We start from the raw sequence: 17,728 nt of genomic DNA, 5'->3' as shown, positions 1-17,728 counted from the left end.
TTCTACAGTCTACGCTCGGTACAGTGCTCACCAGGCGAAACTCTCCTCCAGCAGCTCAACATCATAGCCCGCGATGTTGGCCTTCACCACTCCTCCCCTCACATCATCTGCCAGCCCACCAGGACCGCACACTAGCACCACTATCTTCTTGCCCTTCGCCAGCATTGTGTCGATTGTCTCGCCGACGTTCATCCTCCGCTGTGCCTTATCCGTGCCATTCGAGTCACCTGTGACGTGAAAGCTGTACTCTAGCGAACGTTCGTTGCTAGTTTGTGGCGTTGGGAGTAGTTCTCGACGAACGTACGCCAAGAGATTCGCCTCGCGAACGGACCACACGAGGCGCATGCGAGTACATCGGGGCATCAGTGCTTGAGTCGAGGAAGACGAGACAGCAGTCTCGTCTGCGTATCGTTTGGCGTATGCCGTAGCAAACGTGATGCCAATCCCACCCGCTATGACGAGAATATGCTCCGCATGCATCAGCACACTGCGTGTCGCAGGGCTATGTCCGCCATAGGCGCCCTCTGAGAGAATCGTCGATGGAATTCTGCTAGCAAGCGCGCGATTCAGGCTTGACGTCGTTCCGCCATGCACTCGGAAGAGACATTTGACGTAAAACTGATCGAGGTAGACCGGATGGTCGGAAGATTTGACAGCTTTTGCTGCGACTCGAATTTCTTTCTCCTTGCCTGTGCTAGAGCCAGATGACGTTATGGCATCGACGTCCGACGCAGAAGTGGAAGAAGACTCGATCTGTTCACTATTTGATCCGCGATGCGTCGGCGCGGTGTCAACACCCCAGCTGGCGATGGTGAAGGGATGATTCTCCCAGAAGCGACCAAGACCTGGGAAGTAGACAAACGTGTGCTGGCCTGGCGCGGTGTTGAAATGCCTTGAAGGATACAGCTTCAGGCTGACGACACCATCAACGCCAGGGACGCGCTCGACTTGTCCGTGGCTAGTGCCGCCGAGGAAGCTGTACGACACCAGTCGTCCAAAACGTACCAGTCTATCGTATGCCCAGAAGGCGAAGGCAATGTACAAGTACACCTCATAACCCCAGTCTTTGTCAAAGCGGAGGCAATGTGGTACCAACAGCCAAGTAACGAGAGAATGGCAAGCACGATATGCCCGATCAAGAACAGCTCATATGAGTATCTCCGGAGCGGAAGGATCGATAGGCCGGCCATCAGCGACATCGCGACTGTTGCAATGATTCCCCACCAGAAATACGGAAGCTTGACTTCGGAGGGGTATCTGGCTGGACTGGTGTACGAGACGAAGTCTGCAGTGTAGGCGATGGAGTGCACTACCGCTTGGATGACAGAAATGCGAGCGGCCCACCGGTGTAGAGTGATGAATGTTGTGGGCGACCATCCACTGATGAAGGACAACGGGTTGTTCCGTGTGCTGAAAAGCATTGCAAGAGCCATGTTGGCGAAGCTAAGCACGCCAGCTCGGTTGCCAACATATGCCGCCATCTCTTGGTCTCGATTTGTGTACCAGCTGCTGGGCTGAACGCTCCGAAAGTCAACGCAGTTGAAGATGATGTTGAGGAAAATGTAAATAGTGATGATTGTGGATGTAGATCGAGCTGGTACGTAGCCAATGTTCCATGCGAGAGGCTGGGACTGGCGGCCACCGAACAGCGCAGGGACTGTGAAGTATGCTCGCGTCTTGTTGAATAGCGTGCTCTGCTTCGACGATGTGATGATGAGCCAAAGACCGGCAATGATGCTGAATGCGACGGGCACGATCATCGAGACCATCCTGTTCGAGTCAGCGGTGTTCATGTTAGGTGAGTAGGTACGTACGCAAAGATAGAATGATCCCGCTCCACTTCCGCAAACTCTTGAATTGTTCGGCGATCAGTGGTCCAGGCCGCTTCGTTGGCTAGCATGGTCTCGTTGAGCCACTCGGCCTCGTCTTCGACAGATAGTGTGGGCGCCGTCGCGGGCAGAGCTTCCGTCAAGCTCGGAACGGGCATGCCCTCAGCCGCATTCTTCTGCCAGTACTTCTCCTGCGCTTTAGTACTAAGCCCTTCCGCATCACAATGTGACTTGATGCAGTAGCTGAATGTCTGCAGCCAGGGTGCATTGCTGGCACGGCACTCGGCTGAGGTGACTCCCATCATCATATCCATACCGTCCATTCGCTTGACCTTCATTCCGTGGTGGTTGCCTGACATCTCCTCGAATGTAGTGCAATTCAGGTATAGGCCAGAAAGAGTATCGGAGCAAGCTGTCGCGCACCATGGCTTGAACATGTCGATGCCCATGCCGATGACTCCATGCTGGACCTCTGCGTTGGCAGAGAGGGCGGCGGCAAGGACTAGAAGCGTTGTTGTAGACCTCATGATGGTGGTGAGTGTAGCTTAGTCTGCCAGGCTGTGATATCGTCCAAGAGGACAAATGATGCACGGAGGCTTCGAAGTCGGCCCTCGAATGACCAGAGCAGCCCTGATGATCTATAGTCCTGTCGATGTTTGATACTCGTCAACACCGTCGCAAGTGTCATACGCCTGAAGACCAGCTTCCACGAGGTCGGGCATCTATACTCAAGTTTATCGTTGTGGTCTGTCGTGGCGCTTCCCATGCAAATAATTCTCCAGTCGCTAACAGAACCCTTCCAAGGAGCCATCGCGTGCTGACACCCTGCATATGAAAGAGCGCCATTGGTCCAATGCTACATTTGGTGGCCTGCTCTTGGCGTTGAGCAAGTTTACCGGCATCGCGCTAAACGGGAAGGGATAGAACCGTTGCTCGGAAAACATGGGCGATACTGGTCGGGAACGTGGTGCACGCAGCAGAAACGTGCTCAAAGCCATTGACATAACTCACCAGCACATAGATCTTGCGTGGGCTCGAATATATCGCACATACTCACATCAGGTACCTGAGGAAGAGAGACGCGGTGTGGTCAAACTCGGTTGCTGCATTGAGAGGAAGCCACGCAAGTGGTCATAGTGATTGGCAGCACAATACGGGGTGCACGCTTCTCAATTTTGATGTTCGAGTGCCCAGGTACTGCGTACTATGCTCTCGCACCTTTGTTGTTTTCGTTCCTGCTCAAGAAAAGAGCGGTATCGAAAGATGAAACTTGCTCAAGAAGCAGCCACAATGCTTGGCTGCAGCCTTGCCAAGCCTGGCTTTGAGCCTTACGGTCGGCGGTCGGCATCGCCGTCATTCGAGCCGCGGACCGATGACTTCAATACTTTCAGAGGCGTTCGAGCAGCTTCGAACCTAGCGATACTGTATATTCGAACGACAGATCCTTTGACGGCCTTCAGCTCGACCCGAATCCTGTTAAGAACTCATTCCACGTCTGAACACCGCAATGAAGCCCAGCACTCGGCTCTCCCTAGCCCCTCGTGCCTATCTCTTCACAGCTCGCCGCGCCCTCGCAACATCCACCCGTCTACGCAAAGAATTTGCCAACCCATTTACCAGTCCTGCGCCGCCACGACTCCCGCAAGAAGACCAGAAAGTCTTCGAAGAGCTCGTACAACAGTCCACAGGCGCCTTCTCCTCTCCACGCAGTCCGCCCAAGATCAACCAGTCTCCCGACTCGTCACCATCAGAAGCTGCGGCTGCGCAAGGCACGATTGCCGCGCGGGCACAGAATATCGCCAACTCCGAGATGGGCGCCGCCGCTGCTCAAGCCGCGGAGTCGAGCAAGGCTCATTCCAAGATGCGTTCAAGCGGGAGATCAACGCACGAGGCAAAGGCGAGGAATTACACCCGAACGTGCGACGAGGTGCGCCACCTGAATTCGAAGGCGATGTGAATCCAAAGACGGGCGAGGTAGGTGGCCCGAAGAACGAGCCATTGAGATGGGGAGCCGGAGGAGAGTGGGCATACAACGGGCGGACCACGGATTTCTAGTAGGAGGGGAGATATGATAAAGGGACCAGTGCTCGACTGGCACCCCGACGTTATAGTTGACTAGCAGACGTGGCTGCTGGATTCAAGAAAAAAATGCTATACGAGGCCTTCAATGCATCTCATCGTTCCTTCTCTTGCTATAACATCATCTGCGAGCTCGTCTACTGAGTCTTCACCTCGCCGTCTTGCTCGACATGGATGTGATCGTTGGTCTGCAGCACGCCGACTTTGTCCTCGGGGAATTCGACTCTGCAATCTGTCAATGCTTCCGTCGAGAGAAACGCAGAATATGTGTGACTTACGTGAAGCCTTTGATGAGCGTGAATTCATGCTTGATCTCGCCGCCATCGGACTTGGCCTTTTCCTTAGCCTTGGTGAGCTCGTCGGCTGGGGCGTTGTCTTTGAGTGTGACCTAGATTCATTCAGCGACTAATCTTGATCGAATGGACAGGACTAGATGTTACGTTGAAGAGAGGCATCTTTGAGGATTTCGAGGTTGAGAATGCAACAGATCGGGAACGGATGAGTTGAGAGGAACAACGGGACCAGAATTGGAAGAGAAGATGGGAACTCAGTTTGGCTGTGTGGGTTGTTGTTTGTTGAAGCAGGTGGTATATATGAGATTAAATCAAAAGCGGGCGACAACGCAGTCTGCTACAGCACATCTTCACCCCACGCTCTCCGCCATGTCGCCTGCCTGTCCCATGGTCACAACGTGGGAAGGAATGACGCAATTTCGCTCTTGTCTATCGATAAGAACACCGGTTGGAGGCGGAACTAGAACTTGCGCGACGGGGCGTAAACCAAGACAAAAGCAAATCCGCACGTTGTGTACCCATGCACACCACTGCTGATGATGTTTGAAGGCGACGACATGCATCTGAAGTAGCTCGAGTCTCCGATGGACAGGCGTTCGCTGGCGCAGAACGCGTCTCTGCAAGTTTCAGCACAAGCAGCGAGACCAGATGAGATGGGCCAAAGCGCGCGTTCAACTATCGAAACGAAAGTCGACGAGAATCAGACACGCTTGCATCATGTCAGGATCTCCCGACTCCGTCCCAGGTCATTTGCTGGCGCGACTTTAATCATTCGCCCAGTCCATCCAACACATCCGCACTCGGCGCGAAGAAAGTACTTCCTGTGACTGCCCTCGAATAGTCCAGTATCCGATCATGTTTCCCTTCCGGCACGCCCACAAACATCCTCTCCAGCATCTTCTCCGTCACCCACAACTTCTTGCTATACCCAATAAAGTAGGTCCCATACTCGCTCGCTGCTGGATTGCCGAACGGCATATTATCCCTCAAAATATCATGTTCAGTCCCCTCCTCGTCCTCTATCGTCGCCAGCGTCTTATGTGCTTTCTGCTCCTCTTCCCCAGCATCATCAAGCTCGATATTCTCAAGCTTCGTCCTCCCAATGATCGCTTCCTGCCTCTCCACGCCTAGTCCTTTCCACCCCCTCAAATCATGCAAGTACTTTTGCACAACCACATAACTCCCACCCACCGCATTTCCATCATCCTCTGCAGCTATCAAAGTAGCTTGCGGCACAGCCTGTCCCACCGGATTTGCCGTCCCATCCACGAAGCCCAACAAGTCTCTCACATCAAAATACCGAAACCCAACGGTGTGATCAACCACCTCCACAGCATCTCCCAACAAATCCATCAGCTGCCGCTCGAACTCAAAGCACAAATCCCGCCGCTCCGCCCGAATATGAAACAGCACGTCCCCAGGTGTTAACACCGCGATGTGCTTCCCACCCTTGACCTCCTTGAACGCATGCAATTCAGCAGGACGGGGAAGGCCGTTGGTGAGTTCGTCCCACACTTCGGCACCGATGCCGACGGTGCATGCGAACGAAGCGTTCAGGTCGCGGATGGAGACGTTCTTGGTCAGGTCGGACACGCTGGCGAGGGCGGAGCGGACTGTGCTGACGGCGTCTGGGGCGGTGCGGGAGATGGTGACCACGATGAAGGTTGCGGAGCAGGTGAGAGGCGCATCTACTGCTTGCGGCGCGATTGGGACTCGGCGGGCCATGTTCAGTCGGGCGGAGCTGTTTATTACTCGGTTGGGGGCTTTTCGCGTGGTCGATGATGTAGTCCAGATGAACGCTGCCGCTTTGTTTCTGGGGGATGCAAAGTTGGTCGCGCTGTTGGTGTGAACAGCACTGGCTTGACGAGCGGTCGAGACTCTTCGTCCAGAAGGCCGCTGCCGGGCTGTTGAGTCACTAGATGCACGTGTAGGGACACGGCACGATGGTCTCTATGCAGAGGTTCGAAGGAGGCACAGCTTGCAGACATCCCGGAATACCGGTCTGCCAGGTAGCATTGCGGACGGCTTCAGGAACAACTACATCGCGCGGGCCTGCATGGTTTCGTAAGCGGTAGAGTGCAAATACGTAGATCTTTATAGGTCAAAGGCGACCTTGTTCGGCCCCGCCGTGTGCTGACTGGACGCGGTAAGCGAATCCCTGTTTCGGTAGATCGAGACATGCTTCTTTTCAAGCGGCTTTTCCAGCACCCACGATTCAAGGCTAGGGTCCCTAAAACAGTCTCTATACGGGCACCGAAAGGATACAAAGAGCACTCAAGTGGGTCTACTTGAAGGGAGAACAGTCTTCCGCACTCCGGTGGTGGTCGAACTGGAAGGCTCAAGCAGTCACTAGGGAAGAAAAAGGCGGGCATTGCAGATCTTATGATTATATTCAGACAAACTTTGAGAATTGTGATACCACCACCTTCCTCTCAACCTGAACCAAACCCACAAGCCCAAACCGTCCCAACCAACGCCGATATGCTGGAAGCAACCAAAAGGACCACCAGCACCGACTTCTTCGCCGCAGACAACTTTGGCGCAAAGATCCGGAGATAGAACAACAACGGCAGGATGATGGCGATAGTGAAGCACATGGCCGAGCCCATGAACGCCATGACAATGCCCAGATCGGGCGCCATGATTGCCGCAGCGATGAGGATGACGACCCAAAGGATGCGGACACCACAGCGTAGGAGATGGACGAGCAAGTTCTTCGACTCTTGCTGTTCGTCGCTTACGAGGCCGAAAGCGTATTCCGCCATGACAACCAGTGGGCGCGAGCTTGAAACAGTCAGAACATTACGGAAGAGTAAGCGGCAGTGGAAAACTCACAGCAGAGGAACTTTGCTCACAGGCATAAGCGCCACCAGTACGGTCAGTGCCACGGCGAGTGCCCAGCTATTGGTCGTTCGGATGACATTGTTGACAATCGCATCGCCCGTGTCTGATCCATACATCAGATACCCGCTCGCAGCAATCGTGACATCAATCAGATACGTGCTGCCGAATGCCCAAGCCATTGCACGTCCATACTTAGCGGGCTCAGCCATATCTCGGTACAAATTTGGCAGTATGGCGTGTGCGGTCCATGGTGACATCAGCAGACCGAGACTCAATGGCATCTTGGACCAGTCTTGAGGTAGGAGAGTCGTGTATGCGGGATGCAAAAGAGAGCCATCGGTCCATCTGAGCCAAATCCTTCCAGCAAGACGAGCACAACCATGCAAACGCAGGCCCCAATGCCCAGGATACTTGCCATGCTCAGCACGTGAAATGGCATGAAGTGCAAAGGCAGCAGAACCAGTCCACAGACTAGCTTCCATTGCGTGCGAGTGAGGTCCGGAATCAGCGCAAACATCGCGTCGGCGAAGAGAATGACCAGAGCGACACATGCCGTGATGGTGATCAAGTTGAAGAGGAAGATGGTGATCAAACGACCTCTGGGCCCGTACGCTCTGCTCGCGATGTCGATGTAGGATCTGCAGGTCGGGTCGCTGTCCATGCACCTGGCCAGGAGCTTCGCAGTGTAGAAAGTGAGTAGTGCGAAGGTGAGTAGGAGGAGCGATCCAATCAGCCAGCCGGCATACAGGAAGCCGAGTGGAAGACTCAGCAGCCCAACACCGAGGAGTGTGTTCATCGAGTTGAGAGTCGTTTGGGTGACTGTCGAACCACCATGGAGGTCGTTGGCTCCAGCAGCAGCTGGGTTGTCTTTGGGTATGAGAGGCTCGCGCTCAACATCCTGCTCGGACGCATGGCCTGCGTGAGATCTTGTACCAAGAGTTTCGAGATAACTGTTCGCTCTATGCCAAGCGGCAGTAGTCGTGGACTTTGCGCGAGCTCTGCTGCCATCCGACGCCTGGGTCACGGCTAGCGCTGGCCGAGACTGCATTTTGCCAGGCGGCGGCGTGTGTTCTGCACGTGGCTAAATTCGGATTATTCTTGTTCTGTTCTGTTGTGCTTGAACGTCAATATCAATCCGTCAAACTCAGTTCTTGTTCGTCTTGGAAAATGAGCAACAGGCAAAGCATCTACTAATACAAGTGAAAAAGGTGATCGAAGTGGAATGGCTCGCTGCGATGTCTCGCGAACGACGACATACTGTCCTTTTGTAGGATTAGCGTGTGTAGAACTTCCTCTCGTAGCATGCTAGAAATCTTCTTCGGTACCCTCGGCGCCCTGTCAAAACTGACATGGGCATCGAGATCTTTACGCCCTTGGCCACCAAGGGCATGCAATTTTCACGAGCAGCCATGACGCTGCTGCAGGTACCAGTCCAAGCTCCGGATAGAGACGGTTAGAGCCAGGGACCGTGTCGCGAGGCGCGACATACTTCTCTGATGCCTTGGACGGGCATCGAGATGCGGAAAGAAAACGGATAGCATTGCCGTCTTAATGCTATCACCGGCATATTTGTCGTCTCCCGTCAACCTTGCTGAAGGAGTGACGGAGGAAGAAGAGACGCGGGAGGATGAAAGGATGAAGCAGTATTTGGGGAAAAGGCACCCCCAAATTCGACTGCCAATGATGCGCGATGGATTCTCGTCGCAATGTTGCCGAAATGCCGATATCGACTTCGGCGCCCTATCATCATCTCGATGCAACTTTCACTTTTCGCATGCGGTGATACGAAGCTCTGTGTGAGCACATACGACTGCGCTACGATGCCAGCGCACTCTGAGTCAACTGCATCTCCTCGAGCGACGCCGCCGCCATAGTCCTGCACTCTCTCCCCAGAGTGCCATGCTCAGTATGGCATCCGACCCCCGCCGGGGGCGCATGATCTCGGTCATTGCCGCAACAATCACCTCGCTGGCCTGCGGAACGAATGTGAGCAAGATCAGAAGAGTCAGTGGAGGGCTAGCTGACGGGAGTGACAGTATGTCTACTCCGCCTGGGCACCGCAGTTCGCCCAGCAGCTTCGGCTGTCGTCGACAGAGAGCAATCTGATTGTACGGCCCACATCGGCGTCACCACAACGGGAAGAGGAAGACTGATAGAAGCAGGGCACATTCGGAAATCTGGGCATGTATGCCAGCGGGATCCCCCTCGGCATGATGGTTGACGCAAAGACGCCTCGCTGGGGCGTCGTCTTGGGCATTATTTTCTTTCTTGCTGGATATGCGCCCATCGCAAAAGGTGAGAGATCACAGCTCGCGACATTCAGCCCAGCTAACATACTGCCAGCATACGAAGCCGGTCCTGGAGCGTACAACATCTGGATCCTGTGCCTCTTCTCCTTCTTCACCGGCTGCGGCAGCTGCTCCGCCTTCACTGCCTCGATCAAAGTCGCCGCCCTCAACTATCCCGACGCGAGAGGCACCGCAACCGCCTTCCCGCTCGCAGCATTCGGCCTCTCTGCGCTCTTCTTTGCAGCCGTTAGTCTCGCGCTGCCTCACGACACCTACAGCTTCCTCATCCTCCTCGCTACTGGCACTGTCGCCCTACCCATCATTTCACTGCCTTTCCTGAACACCCACGCTGAAACACACGAATATTCTGCCATACCTGGCGCAGACAACACCCGTCGAGGGCGGCGGAAGTCACCAGCCGATGAGAGCTCAGCCCTCAACTCACCTTCCCGCACTACAAGTCCTCCACCCTACAACGTCGACTCTCCCGATTCCCCGTTCCTGCACACCGACACATCGCGAGAACGCGAGCACGATCACGCTACCAGCCTCGATCTCGACCGCAGCCAAATCCTCGACGACACCTCATCATCACCCACCCAGCAGCTCGACATCCGCGGCTGGCAACTCGTCCACCTCCGCCGCTTCTGGCTGATCTTCTCCCTCCTCGGCCTCCTCACCGGCATTGGCCTCATGACGATCAACAACATCGGCAACGTGACCCTCGCCCTCTTCCTCTCCGATCCCTCCCCACCATCCCACGCCTTCATCACCCGCACGCAATCAATGCACGTCTCGATCCTCTCCTTCTTTTCCTTCTGCGGTCGCCTTACCTCCGGCATCGGCTCCGACTTCCTCCTCCGCGTCTTCGGGCCACGAAAGGGAACGCGGTTTTGGATGTTGGTTTGCAGCTCCGCTTTGTTCATCGCGGCGCAGTATATCTCCATCAAGCTCACCAACCCACATCTATTGATCCTGATCTCCAGCATAACGGGCTTGGGCTATGGAATGTTGTTCGGCGTGTACCCGTCCATCGTGGCGCATAACTTTGGTGTGGCTGGATTGTCACAGAATTGGGGCACGATGACGCTCGCGCCGGTCGTGTCTGGGAATGTGTTCAATATCCTATACGGACGGATCTACGATAGTCACAGTGTAGTGGACAAGGATAGTGGAGATCGGGAGTGTAGGCTGGGTAGGGAGTGCTATGAGAGCGCGTACATGGTCACATTCGTCGCGGCCATCGCGGCGTTGGGGTTGAGTGGTTATGCGGTATGGCGGGATTGGAAAGGTGGCAGTGGTGTGGATGAGGACGAAGAGATAGAGGGGCAGAGCCATGAAGAGGGGACGAGGGCGCATTCTGCTTGATTTGAGCGATTGATAGCATAACTCAGCTAGACGCATTGACTTACTACATAACCAGATTCTGCTTCTTGTGTTGGGGCCAGCAGAGTACCTGCCCCTCTGTTGAAGCTCGTCAGGATGCGCGACCACATCCGGAAGGCGTATTTCCACTTGTGGTATCTCGGCTGTAGGATAGCCCTGGTGTATCGCCTCGTTCGATGGGTACATTATGCAAAGCCGCAGGTCGCCGCCTCGCAACCTAGCGTCCAGGGCCAAGCGACCGGGGATATGTGGAGTGTCAAAGCGTCAAGAGCACCTCACGCGTGACAAAGCGGCTACCAGTTCAGTTCACGACGGTGCCTGGGAGATGTCAGGCGGAAGCCGCTTGAGCCGTGTGCATCGTTAACGCATTTTTTGGATCTGGCAATACATACGAGTCATCACGTAGTGGCTCGTTCCCGAGGTCCTCGTCAGGCATCCCACCACTGCTGGGCAGCTGGAACGGTAGAAGTTAAGCGGCGCGATGGTCGAAGTCTACTTTGCCAAATTACGTGTACGTTATGCGAGCGAATCCGCAGCCTTTGTCGTACCCTGCTTGGTTGTCTCTGATGCGTGCGCGAAGGATCTAGGTACAGGACTGGAGCTAAGGCATGAAGGGCTGACGGGTGGGTATCATTTATGTGCCCATGCGGCAGGCAAGGATTCACGTAGGAGCATCAGAATGATTCCTATATCCTACAACCAGTATAGACTCCCATTGATGCTGATCCCTTATGGAAGTATATAAGACTAGTCGTACGGCAAATATGGTGCCCTTCGCTTCTGTGCAGCCACAGCGTCCTTATTACACTTAGCTTGAGGTTCGCAGTCAGACAATCAAGAGCAACATTCACGATGCCGCAGCTCGTATGGTTCATCACGGGTACCTCGAGCGGCCTGGGCGCGGAGGTAGCCAAGGCAGCACTGGCCAACGGAGACAAGGTTATTGCGACAGCGCGTGGCTCGGTAGACCGGCTGAGCGGTCTCAAGGAAGCGGGCGCTACCACTATGAGTCTTGACGTGACGGCAGATGTGGCGGAGATCCAGAAGACTGTTGAAGAAGCCATCGGGGTATACGGTCGGATCGACGTCGTGGTTCCAAATGCTGCGTAGGCTGCTCCGATGGCGTCGCTAAAGGCCGATGAACTGACAGCAAGACCAGGTCTATCGATGGAAGATTTCTCGAAGCCACGACGTAAGTATTGCTATCGTCGCATGCCCTTCCCGCATACGGACCCTATTTCTGACGAGCTAGTTTCAGACACGAGACATGGAAGTCACAATTCGACATCAATTTCTTCGGCGTGACCAAAGTCGTCGACAGCATCCTACCTCATTTCCGAACCCGCGGTGGCGGGACAGTGGCTTTCACAAGCTCCGTATGGGAAATATCCAGTAATTTTGGCTGCGGCACCTACTCGGCATGCAAGCATGCGGTGGCAGCGTACGCCAAAACGATAGCAGTGGAGATGGGAGCACTCAATGTCAAGCCCATCCTGTTCCAGATGGGCTTCCTTCGGACGGAACTCATGGAGAAGGGGAGATGGACAGATCCGACGCAGGAAGAATACAAACCTGCTCTGGAAGTTGTCCGCGGCATCATTGGAGATGGGCCACCTTCGTCGGCGGATTTTCCTGGCGACGCGGCGAAGTTTGGGGCGCGAATCGTTGAGACGGTGCATGATACGGGGAGGAAGTCCATGTTCGTGCAATTGGGCACCGATGGTCTCGAAACGGTACGAGCATACGCAAAGGCTTTGTTGGCGGCGTGTGATGAGAATGAGGAGAAGGCTCGGAGTACGGATTTAGATGAGCAGAAGCGTGGGCTGTTCGCGCAGACGGAGAACTTGTTCTTCCTGGCGTAGCAGGCTGATCACAAGCATAGCCCGTAGCAGACTGAGAGGCGCTGTTGCGGTAGATATGCTGATGAGAAGGAAGCTGTGATCCAGGTCTTGCTGGCATTGACCTGTGGTTTCTTGGCATTACGAGTGCCAAGACGTAGACATCGCTGCCTCGCTTCGAAGTCGGCTGCGTTAACATCATCGCCTCAACTCAACCACGCCCTCTCCTCCTCAACTGTCCTTCTGCGCGGGGCTCATTGCTAGAACTAGAGTCCTCACGCAGTGGCTGTCTGCTTCAACGTCCCCAGCGACTACACCAAGCAGCATACTCTGCGGAAGCTGCCCTCGCAGCCGCCGGCCCTCGCTGTCGCCTGACCAGATCAGCTCCTCCCCCCACCGCCGCCGACATGGGCGCCCTCCTCTCCCTCCCACTGCTGGCGCTGCCCAGCGCTGCTACACTCTGGTCGGTCGGCGCATCATGCTGCGGCGCCGCTACCTGCTCGGCCCTTTGCTCGGCATGTGGCAAGTTCCGCAGCAGCATTGCGACCCGTATCGCCTATGCAGTACTCCTGCTCATCAATAGCATACTCTCCTGGATCATGTTGACAGACTGGGCTATACGGAAGCTAGAGCACCTGACACTCGACTACATGAACTTCAAATGCGGGGACAAGGCCTGCTACGGCTACTTCGCCGTTCAGCGCATCAACTTCGCGCTCGGCTTGTTCCATCTGGCCCTCTCCATCTTCCTCATCGGAGTCACATCCACCCGGAATGGAAGAGCAGGCCTGCAGAATGGCTACTGGGGACCCAAGATCTTCGTCTGGGCCGCTCTCGTCGTCATCTCGTTCCTCATTCCCGAAGGCTTCTTCATGTTCTACGGCAAATACATTGCATTCGCAGGCGCCATCCTCTTTGTCCTCCTCGGCCTCATCCTCCTTGTCGATCTGGCATACCAATGGGCGGACATGTGTCAAGAACGCATTGACTCGGCCGAAGACCGCAACGACAACACCTCGCTACGAATCTGGCAAACCCTCCTCGTCGGCTCGTCCCTCACCATGTATCTGGCAGCCTTCGCCATGACCATCGTCATGTACATCTACTTCGCCGCCAGCCAATGCAGCATGAACATCTCCGCCATCACGATCAATCTCATCCTCATCTTAGTCGTCACCTTCATCTCCGTCCTCCCAGTCGTCCAAGAATCCAACCCCAAAGCTGGCATCGGTCAATCCGCCATGGTCGCAGTCTACTGCACCTACCTCACCTTCTCCGCTGTGTGCATGGAACCCGACGACCAAGCCTGCAACCCTCTTGTCCGCGCCCGAGGCGCCCGCACCACCACCATCGTCCTCGGCGCCCTCGTCACCATGCTTACCATCGCCTACACCACCACCCGAGCCGCAACCTACGGCCTCGCCCTCTCCTCCCACAACGCCACGAACGACTCCTACGCCGCCCTCAACCAAGACCCAGACTCACACTCCGAACACGGTCTCGTCACAACCCAACCCGCCTCCCGCCGCGAGATCATGCGCGCCGCCATCGAATCCGGCGCTCTCCCAGCCTCCGCCCTTGATGAAGATAGTGACGACGAAGACGACGTCGTCTCCAAGCGCGACAAAGACGACGAACGCACCGGCACCCAATACAACTACTCGCTCTTCCACGTTATCTTCTTTATGGCCACGTGCTGGGTGGCGACGCTACTCACCCAAGACTTCGATCCGGAGACGGCGAGCGGAGATTTCCAGCCTGTGGGACGGACGTATTGGGCGAGTTGGATCAAGATTGTGAGTGCGTGGACGTGTTATGCGATTTATGCGTGGAGTCTGGTCGCGCCAGCGGTGTTGAGTGGAAGGGAGTTTTCGTGAGTTTTGACGTGGTCATTGTACGGGAAAAACGCGTGGAAGAGTATCATTTCGGTGTAAGGATATATGTGTAGGTTCAGTACAGAACGCAAACCATTCATCACACCCCACTCCCTTGCCTAGAGACACCTCTCTGAAAGCGGCCTCGAGGCCTGTCGCTCGCTACATCTCGGTCACCATGACGTCCGATCAGCTCATTACCATCCCACTTTCGCGGCCATCTGTCTCGTCGTCATCGTCGTCGTCGTCGCATCACGTGTAGACACTCTGTTAAACCACGTTAGCAAGGAACTTCAACCATACAAACAAGAAGACAAGCACGGCAAAACAGTTCGCTCCACTCGCTCTCCGTAGGGAGCGCCTGCGGCGCGACCAGGAAATCGCTCGTTCGCTCGCCGGAGGCGGTGGGAGGTGGTGGCCGCGCTTCGCGCGACCACCACCTCCCCACCGCCTCCCCCGCCCACCGTCTCCGCTCTCCACAAGATCGCACGAAAAACAGCAAGAGGAAAAACAGATCAAACTCACCTCAGTATACGCGTTAACCTGCAACCCCTTCTCCGCCATCTCCTCCTTCTCCAAGAACTTCAACGGCATCCACACGAGATGCCCGCGAATCTTATCCAACTCCTCCCTCACTTTCGCCGCCGGCATGTACGGATCATGCAGATGGCCCTGCTTGATCGTCTTCCTCGGCGCGAAATGATCGTACTCGTCCCAGGTGGTAATATTGTCATCGGGATCGGCGCGGAACATATAGCGGTATTGGTTCGTGTTGACGGTCGCCTGGTGGCACCATTTCTCCCAGACGGCGTCGCCGAGAGGGTCTGCGACGAATTCCCATTCTTCGCCAGAGTAGGTCTCGTTCATGGCGACGGTGGGGGGTTGAGCGTTGGGGTCGTTTTTCGCGTCGAGTTCTTGCGCTTCGATCATGCCGAGGTGCTCGCGCCAGAGGTGCCGACGGAGGGTGGCGGCGTGGTAGCCGGCTTGGTAGGGCTGGCCGTCCATGGTTGAGTCCATCATGCGGGTGTCGGTCATGACGATGGAGAGTTCGGAATCGTGGCTGCCGAGTTGGGAACGGTCGTTCAGGTTGCTTGAGCCGCAGATCACGGTGCGGTCGTCGACGATGAGGAGCTTGGCGTGGATGTAGAGCTCTTCTTGGACGAAGTTGTGTTTTTCGTCTTCGATCTCGCCTTCCCAGGGCTCTTCGGAGACGAGGCCGCCACGGGCCATGAGGTCTTCGGCCACGCTGTCCGCGGAGTGGATTGGGTCTTCGGCGTCGATGTTCTTGCGCGCGGCTTCAAAGCGGCGTTTGCGGTCGATGATGTTTTGGCGCTCGTCGTCGCCAATGCGCGTGTGCTGTTGGTCTTTGGCGTCCTTTTCGGTGTCCTCGTCGTCGTAGCGTGAATGCCGGAGCCCATTATTTCTTCGGCTTCGGCGCGCTGCAGCTCTTGGTACGTAACGCCGGAGTCCTTTTCTTGTTGAATAAGGCCGGGTGTCTTGTTGATTCGGTCGAAGGCGCGGAGGTTGAAGACAAAGATGTGCTGTGTGGGATCGAAGCCGGCGGCTCTGATTTGGCCCATGATGCTGTGCTCGCCACGGTTGATTGACTTGTACTGGTAATCCATGATGGCGCGAGTGCCAATAGCGGCGTCTTCTCTGAGATCACCTGCAAAGCCTGGAATGGCTGGAATGACAATGATGACACGGAACTTGCGGCCCTCTCTAGCTGCGCGAATGCATGCATCTGCGATTGCACGACCTATGGTGTTCTGGATTGGAGCTTGGTTCTCGCCAGTTGCTGTGATAAAAAACTGATTTTCGATGTAGACGTAATGCTGGGCGTTCTCGATGACCTCCTTGTAGGCATTCTGGATCGATTGATCGTTGAGGATGCCGCTTGACCAATCATCACTGCTGCGGACTAACTGCGCGTGCACGGTGCCCTGATTGCCGAGTGCCTTGGTTTGCAGTGGACTGAGAGGGTGCTCGACGTAATCACCAACAGGGTGCTTGGGTCGCTGAACAGCGATGAGATCTTCATCCGGGTTTGTCCCGGCCTTGTTGCCACGAGTCTCCATCAGCAGCCAGTTCGTCTTCTCGTCTCGCTTATATTTGTCTCGTTTGACATGATTCCAACGCAGGACGAAGTGTTCGGCAATGTCGACCACGCAGTCGCCAATCACGGCCATCGCAACATCATGCCACGGCATGCGTCCGAAGTCAGTCTTGTTGAGCTCGTTGTTCATCCAGTCTGTGACAGTATGAAAGTCCATGATGCTGGAGATTTGTTAGCCTAGTCTACTAAGGGGAGGTTCAGATCCCACCGGTTATTGTTGAAGTCCTGACCGGGCCAAATTTCGTTCTGTACGCCCGAGGGATGCACATCAGCCAAAGCGTGATGTCTGACATCCCAACGACCGTAGCACATATCCAGACCACCGATGAAGGCAAGCTCGTAGTCAACGACAATGAACTTCTCGTGATGTGCCCAGTAGAAAGTCATGTCACCGAGGTTCTCAAAGAGGTTGTGGTCGGGATGTCGCTGGATGTGAATGTTGCCATGACCTGGTGTTCCTTCAGGACACAAGGCGCGGAGAGCGTGTTTCGTATGTGCAGAGTTACATGTCAAAGCCTGTTGAACTTCTTTGTAGACAGTGACATAGATTTGTACGCCTCTCTCAGCCGCACGCTTGAGGATCATGTCGAGTCGCCATTCCTGGTTGAAGTAGGGCGGGCGGCGAAGAAACAATTCCGGGGAGAGCCACCAGTCGGCAATGTAGATGGTCTCTTTGGCGTTCTCGAGGGCAACAGAGACAGCCCAGAAGTAATCGCGTCCGTCGACATACCATTTGATCTTGTTGTTGGGTCGCTCAGGAAAGAATGACTTGAATCGATGCGACTCGCAGATTTTGGTGCGCTTCTCGTCGGTGGCTTTCTCATGCGCTTCGTCGTGGCGATGATTCCGGTTGAACAAGTTGCCTACCTTGCCGAGCTTGTTCTTGGTGTGAATAGCTCCAACCTTGACATCGTAGAGCTTGGTGTCTACATAGATCAGCTATCAGCGCTCGTGGGATGATTCGTGCGCTCGAGGTACCTTTCAACTTCTCACGGAGCGACTTCATCTTTGCGTACTCGAGGGGTTTTGCGCTGCGGTGAGATGCTGCGGCAGAATGAACTGGCGGATGTCGCGCGATTCAATCGCGGTAGCCGAATGAACGAGTGGGCTGGGAAGAATAGTAGGAAGAATACCAAGACTATGCCGCGCGGCCTTCGTGCGACGGACTCAACAACCGTACA

At 55.3% G+C, this 17,728-nt stretch overlaps 9 protein-coding genes across 9 annotated transcripts; 4 read left to right on the top strand and 5 right to left on the bottom strand.

Moving 5' to 3' along the window:
- Window positions 1-27: 27 nt before the first annotated feature.
- Window positions 28-2,356, bottom strand: AB675_10886 (Ferric transmembrane component 3; the record flags this gene model as incomplete). The annotated part of the gene is made up of 3 exons (XM_018139686.1): window positions 28-976; window positions 1,093-1,770; window positions 1,815-2,356. The coding sequence occupies 3 exons, from the start codon at window positions 2,354-2,356 to the stop codon at window positions 28-30; spliced, it is 2,169 nt and encodes a 722-aa protein (XP_018000930.1).
- Window positions 2,357-3,336: 980 nt separating this feature from the next.
- On the top strand, window positions 3,337-3,786 carry AB675_10885 (uncharacterized protein; the record flags this gene model as incomplete). Its single annotated transcript, XM_018139685.1, has 1 exon — window positions 3,337-3,786. One exon carries the CDS (start codon window positions 3,337-3,339, stop codon window positions 3,784-3,786), a length of 450 nt encoding a protein of 149 aa, XP_018000746.1.
- Window positions 3,787-4,045: 259 nt separating this feature from the next.
- On the bottom strand, window positions 4,046-4,363 carry AB675_10884 (uncharacterized protein; the record flags this gene model as incomplete). Its single annotated transcript, XM_018139684.1, has 3 exons — window positions 4,046-4,133; window positions 4,187-4,296; window positions 4,349-4,363. The coding sequence occupies 3 exons, from the start codon at window positions 4,361-4,363 to the stop codon at window positions 4,046-4,048; spliced, it is 213 nt and encodes a 70-aa protein (XP_018000889.1).
- Window positions 4,364-4,969: 606 nt separating this feature from the next.
- Window positions 4,970-5,926, bottom strand: AB675_10883 (putative deferrochelatase/peroxidase YfeX; the record flags this gene model as incomplete). The annotated part of the gene is made up of 1 exon (XM_018139683.1): window positions 4,970-5,926. One exon carries the CDS (start codon window positions 5,924-5,926, stop codon window positions 4,970-4,972), a length of 957 nt encoding a protein of 318 aa, XP_018000651.1.
- Window positions 5,927-6,633: 707 nt separating this feature from the next.
- AB675_10882 (Vacuolar amino acid transporter 1) lies at window positions 6,634-8,093 on the bottom strand (the record flags this gene model as incomplete). The annotated part of the gene is made up of 3 exons (XM_018139682.1): window positions 6,634-6,985; window positions 7,037-7,455; window positions 7,518-8,093. The coding sequence occupies 3 exons, from the start codon at window positions 8,091-8,093 to the stop codon at window positions 6,634-6,636; spliced, it is 1,347 nt and encodes a 448-aa protein (XP_018000792.1).
- Window positions 8,094-8,953: 860 nt separating this feature from the next.
- Window positions 8,954-10,701, top strand: AB675_10881 (uncharacterized protein; the record flags this gene model as incomplete). The annotated part of the gene is made up of 4 exons (XM_018139681.1): window positions 8,954-9,031; window positions 9,082-9,153; window positions 9,208-9,340; window positions 9,389-10,701. 4 exons carry the CDS (start codon window positions 8,954-8,956, stop codon window positions 10,699-10,701), a joined length of 1,596 nt encoding a protein of 531 aa, XP_018000926.1.
- Window positions 10,702-11,571: 870 nt separating this feature from the next.
- On the top strand, window positions 11,572-12,581 carry AB675_10880 (putative oxido YusZ; the record flags this gene model as incomplete). Its single annotated transcript, XM_018139680.1, has 3 exons — window positions 11,572-11,825; window positions 11,879-11,911; window positions 11,978-12,581. The coding sequence occupies 3 exons, from the start codon at window positions 11,572-11,574 to the stop codon at window positions 12,579-12,581; spliced, it is 891 nt and encodes a 296-aa protein (XP_018000703.1).
- A 383-nt stretch (window positions 12,582-12,964) lies between these two features.
- AB675_10879 (Membrane protein TMS1) lies at window positions 12,965-14,434 on the top strand (the record flags this gene model as incomplete). Its single annotated transcript, XM_018139678.1, has 1 exon — window positions 12,965-14,434. One exon carries the CDS (start codon window positions 12,965-12,967, stop codon window positions 14,432-14,434), a length of 1,470 nt encoding a protein of 489 aa, XP_018000620.1.
- A 249-nt stretch (window positions 14,435-14,683) lies between these two features.
- On the bottom strand, window positions 14,684-17,553 carry AB675_10878 (Phospholipase D1; the record flags this gene model as incomplete). Its single annotated transcript, XM_018139677.1, has 5 exons — window positions 14,684-14,698; window positions 14,957-15,860; window positions 15,887-16,708; window positions 16,756-17,473; window positions 17,526-17,553. The coding sequence occupies 5 exons, from the start codon at window positions 17,551-17,553 to the stop codon at window positions 14,684-14,686; spliced, it is 2,487 nt and encodes an 828-aa protein (XP_018000668.1).
- Window positions 17,554-17,728: the final 175 nt, after the last annotated feature.

This window comes from Cyphellophora attinorum, assembly GCF_001299255.1.
Source record: "Cyphellophora attinorum strain CBS 131958 chromosome Unknown Contig11, whole genome shotgun sequence".
Taxonomy (NCBI): domain Eukaryota; kingdom Fungi; phylum Ascomycota; class Eurotiomycetes; order Chaetothyriales; family Cyphellophoraceae; genus Cyphellophora; species Cyphellophora attinorum.
This window is presented reverse-complemented; position numbering and strand designations above follow the sequence as displayed.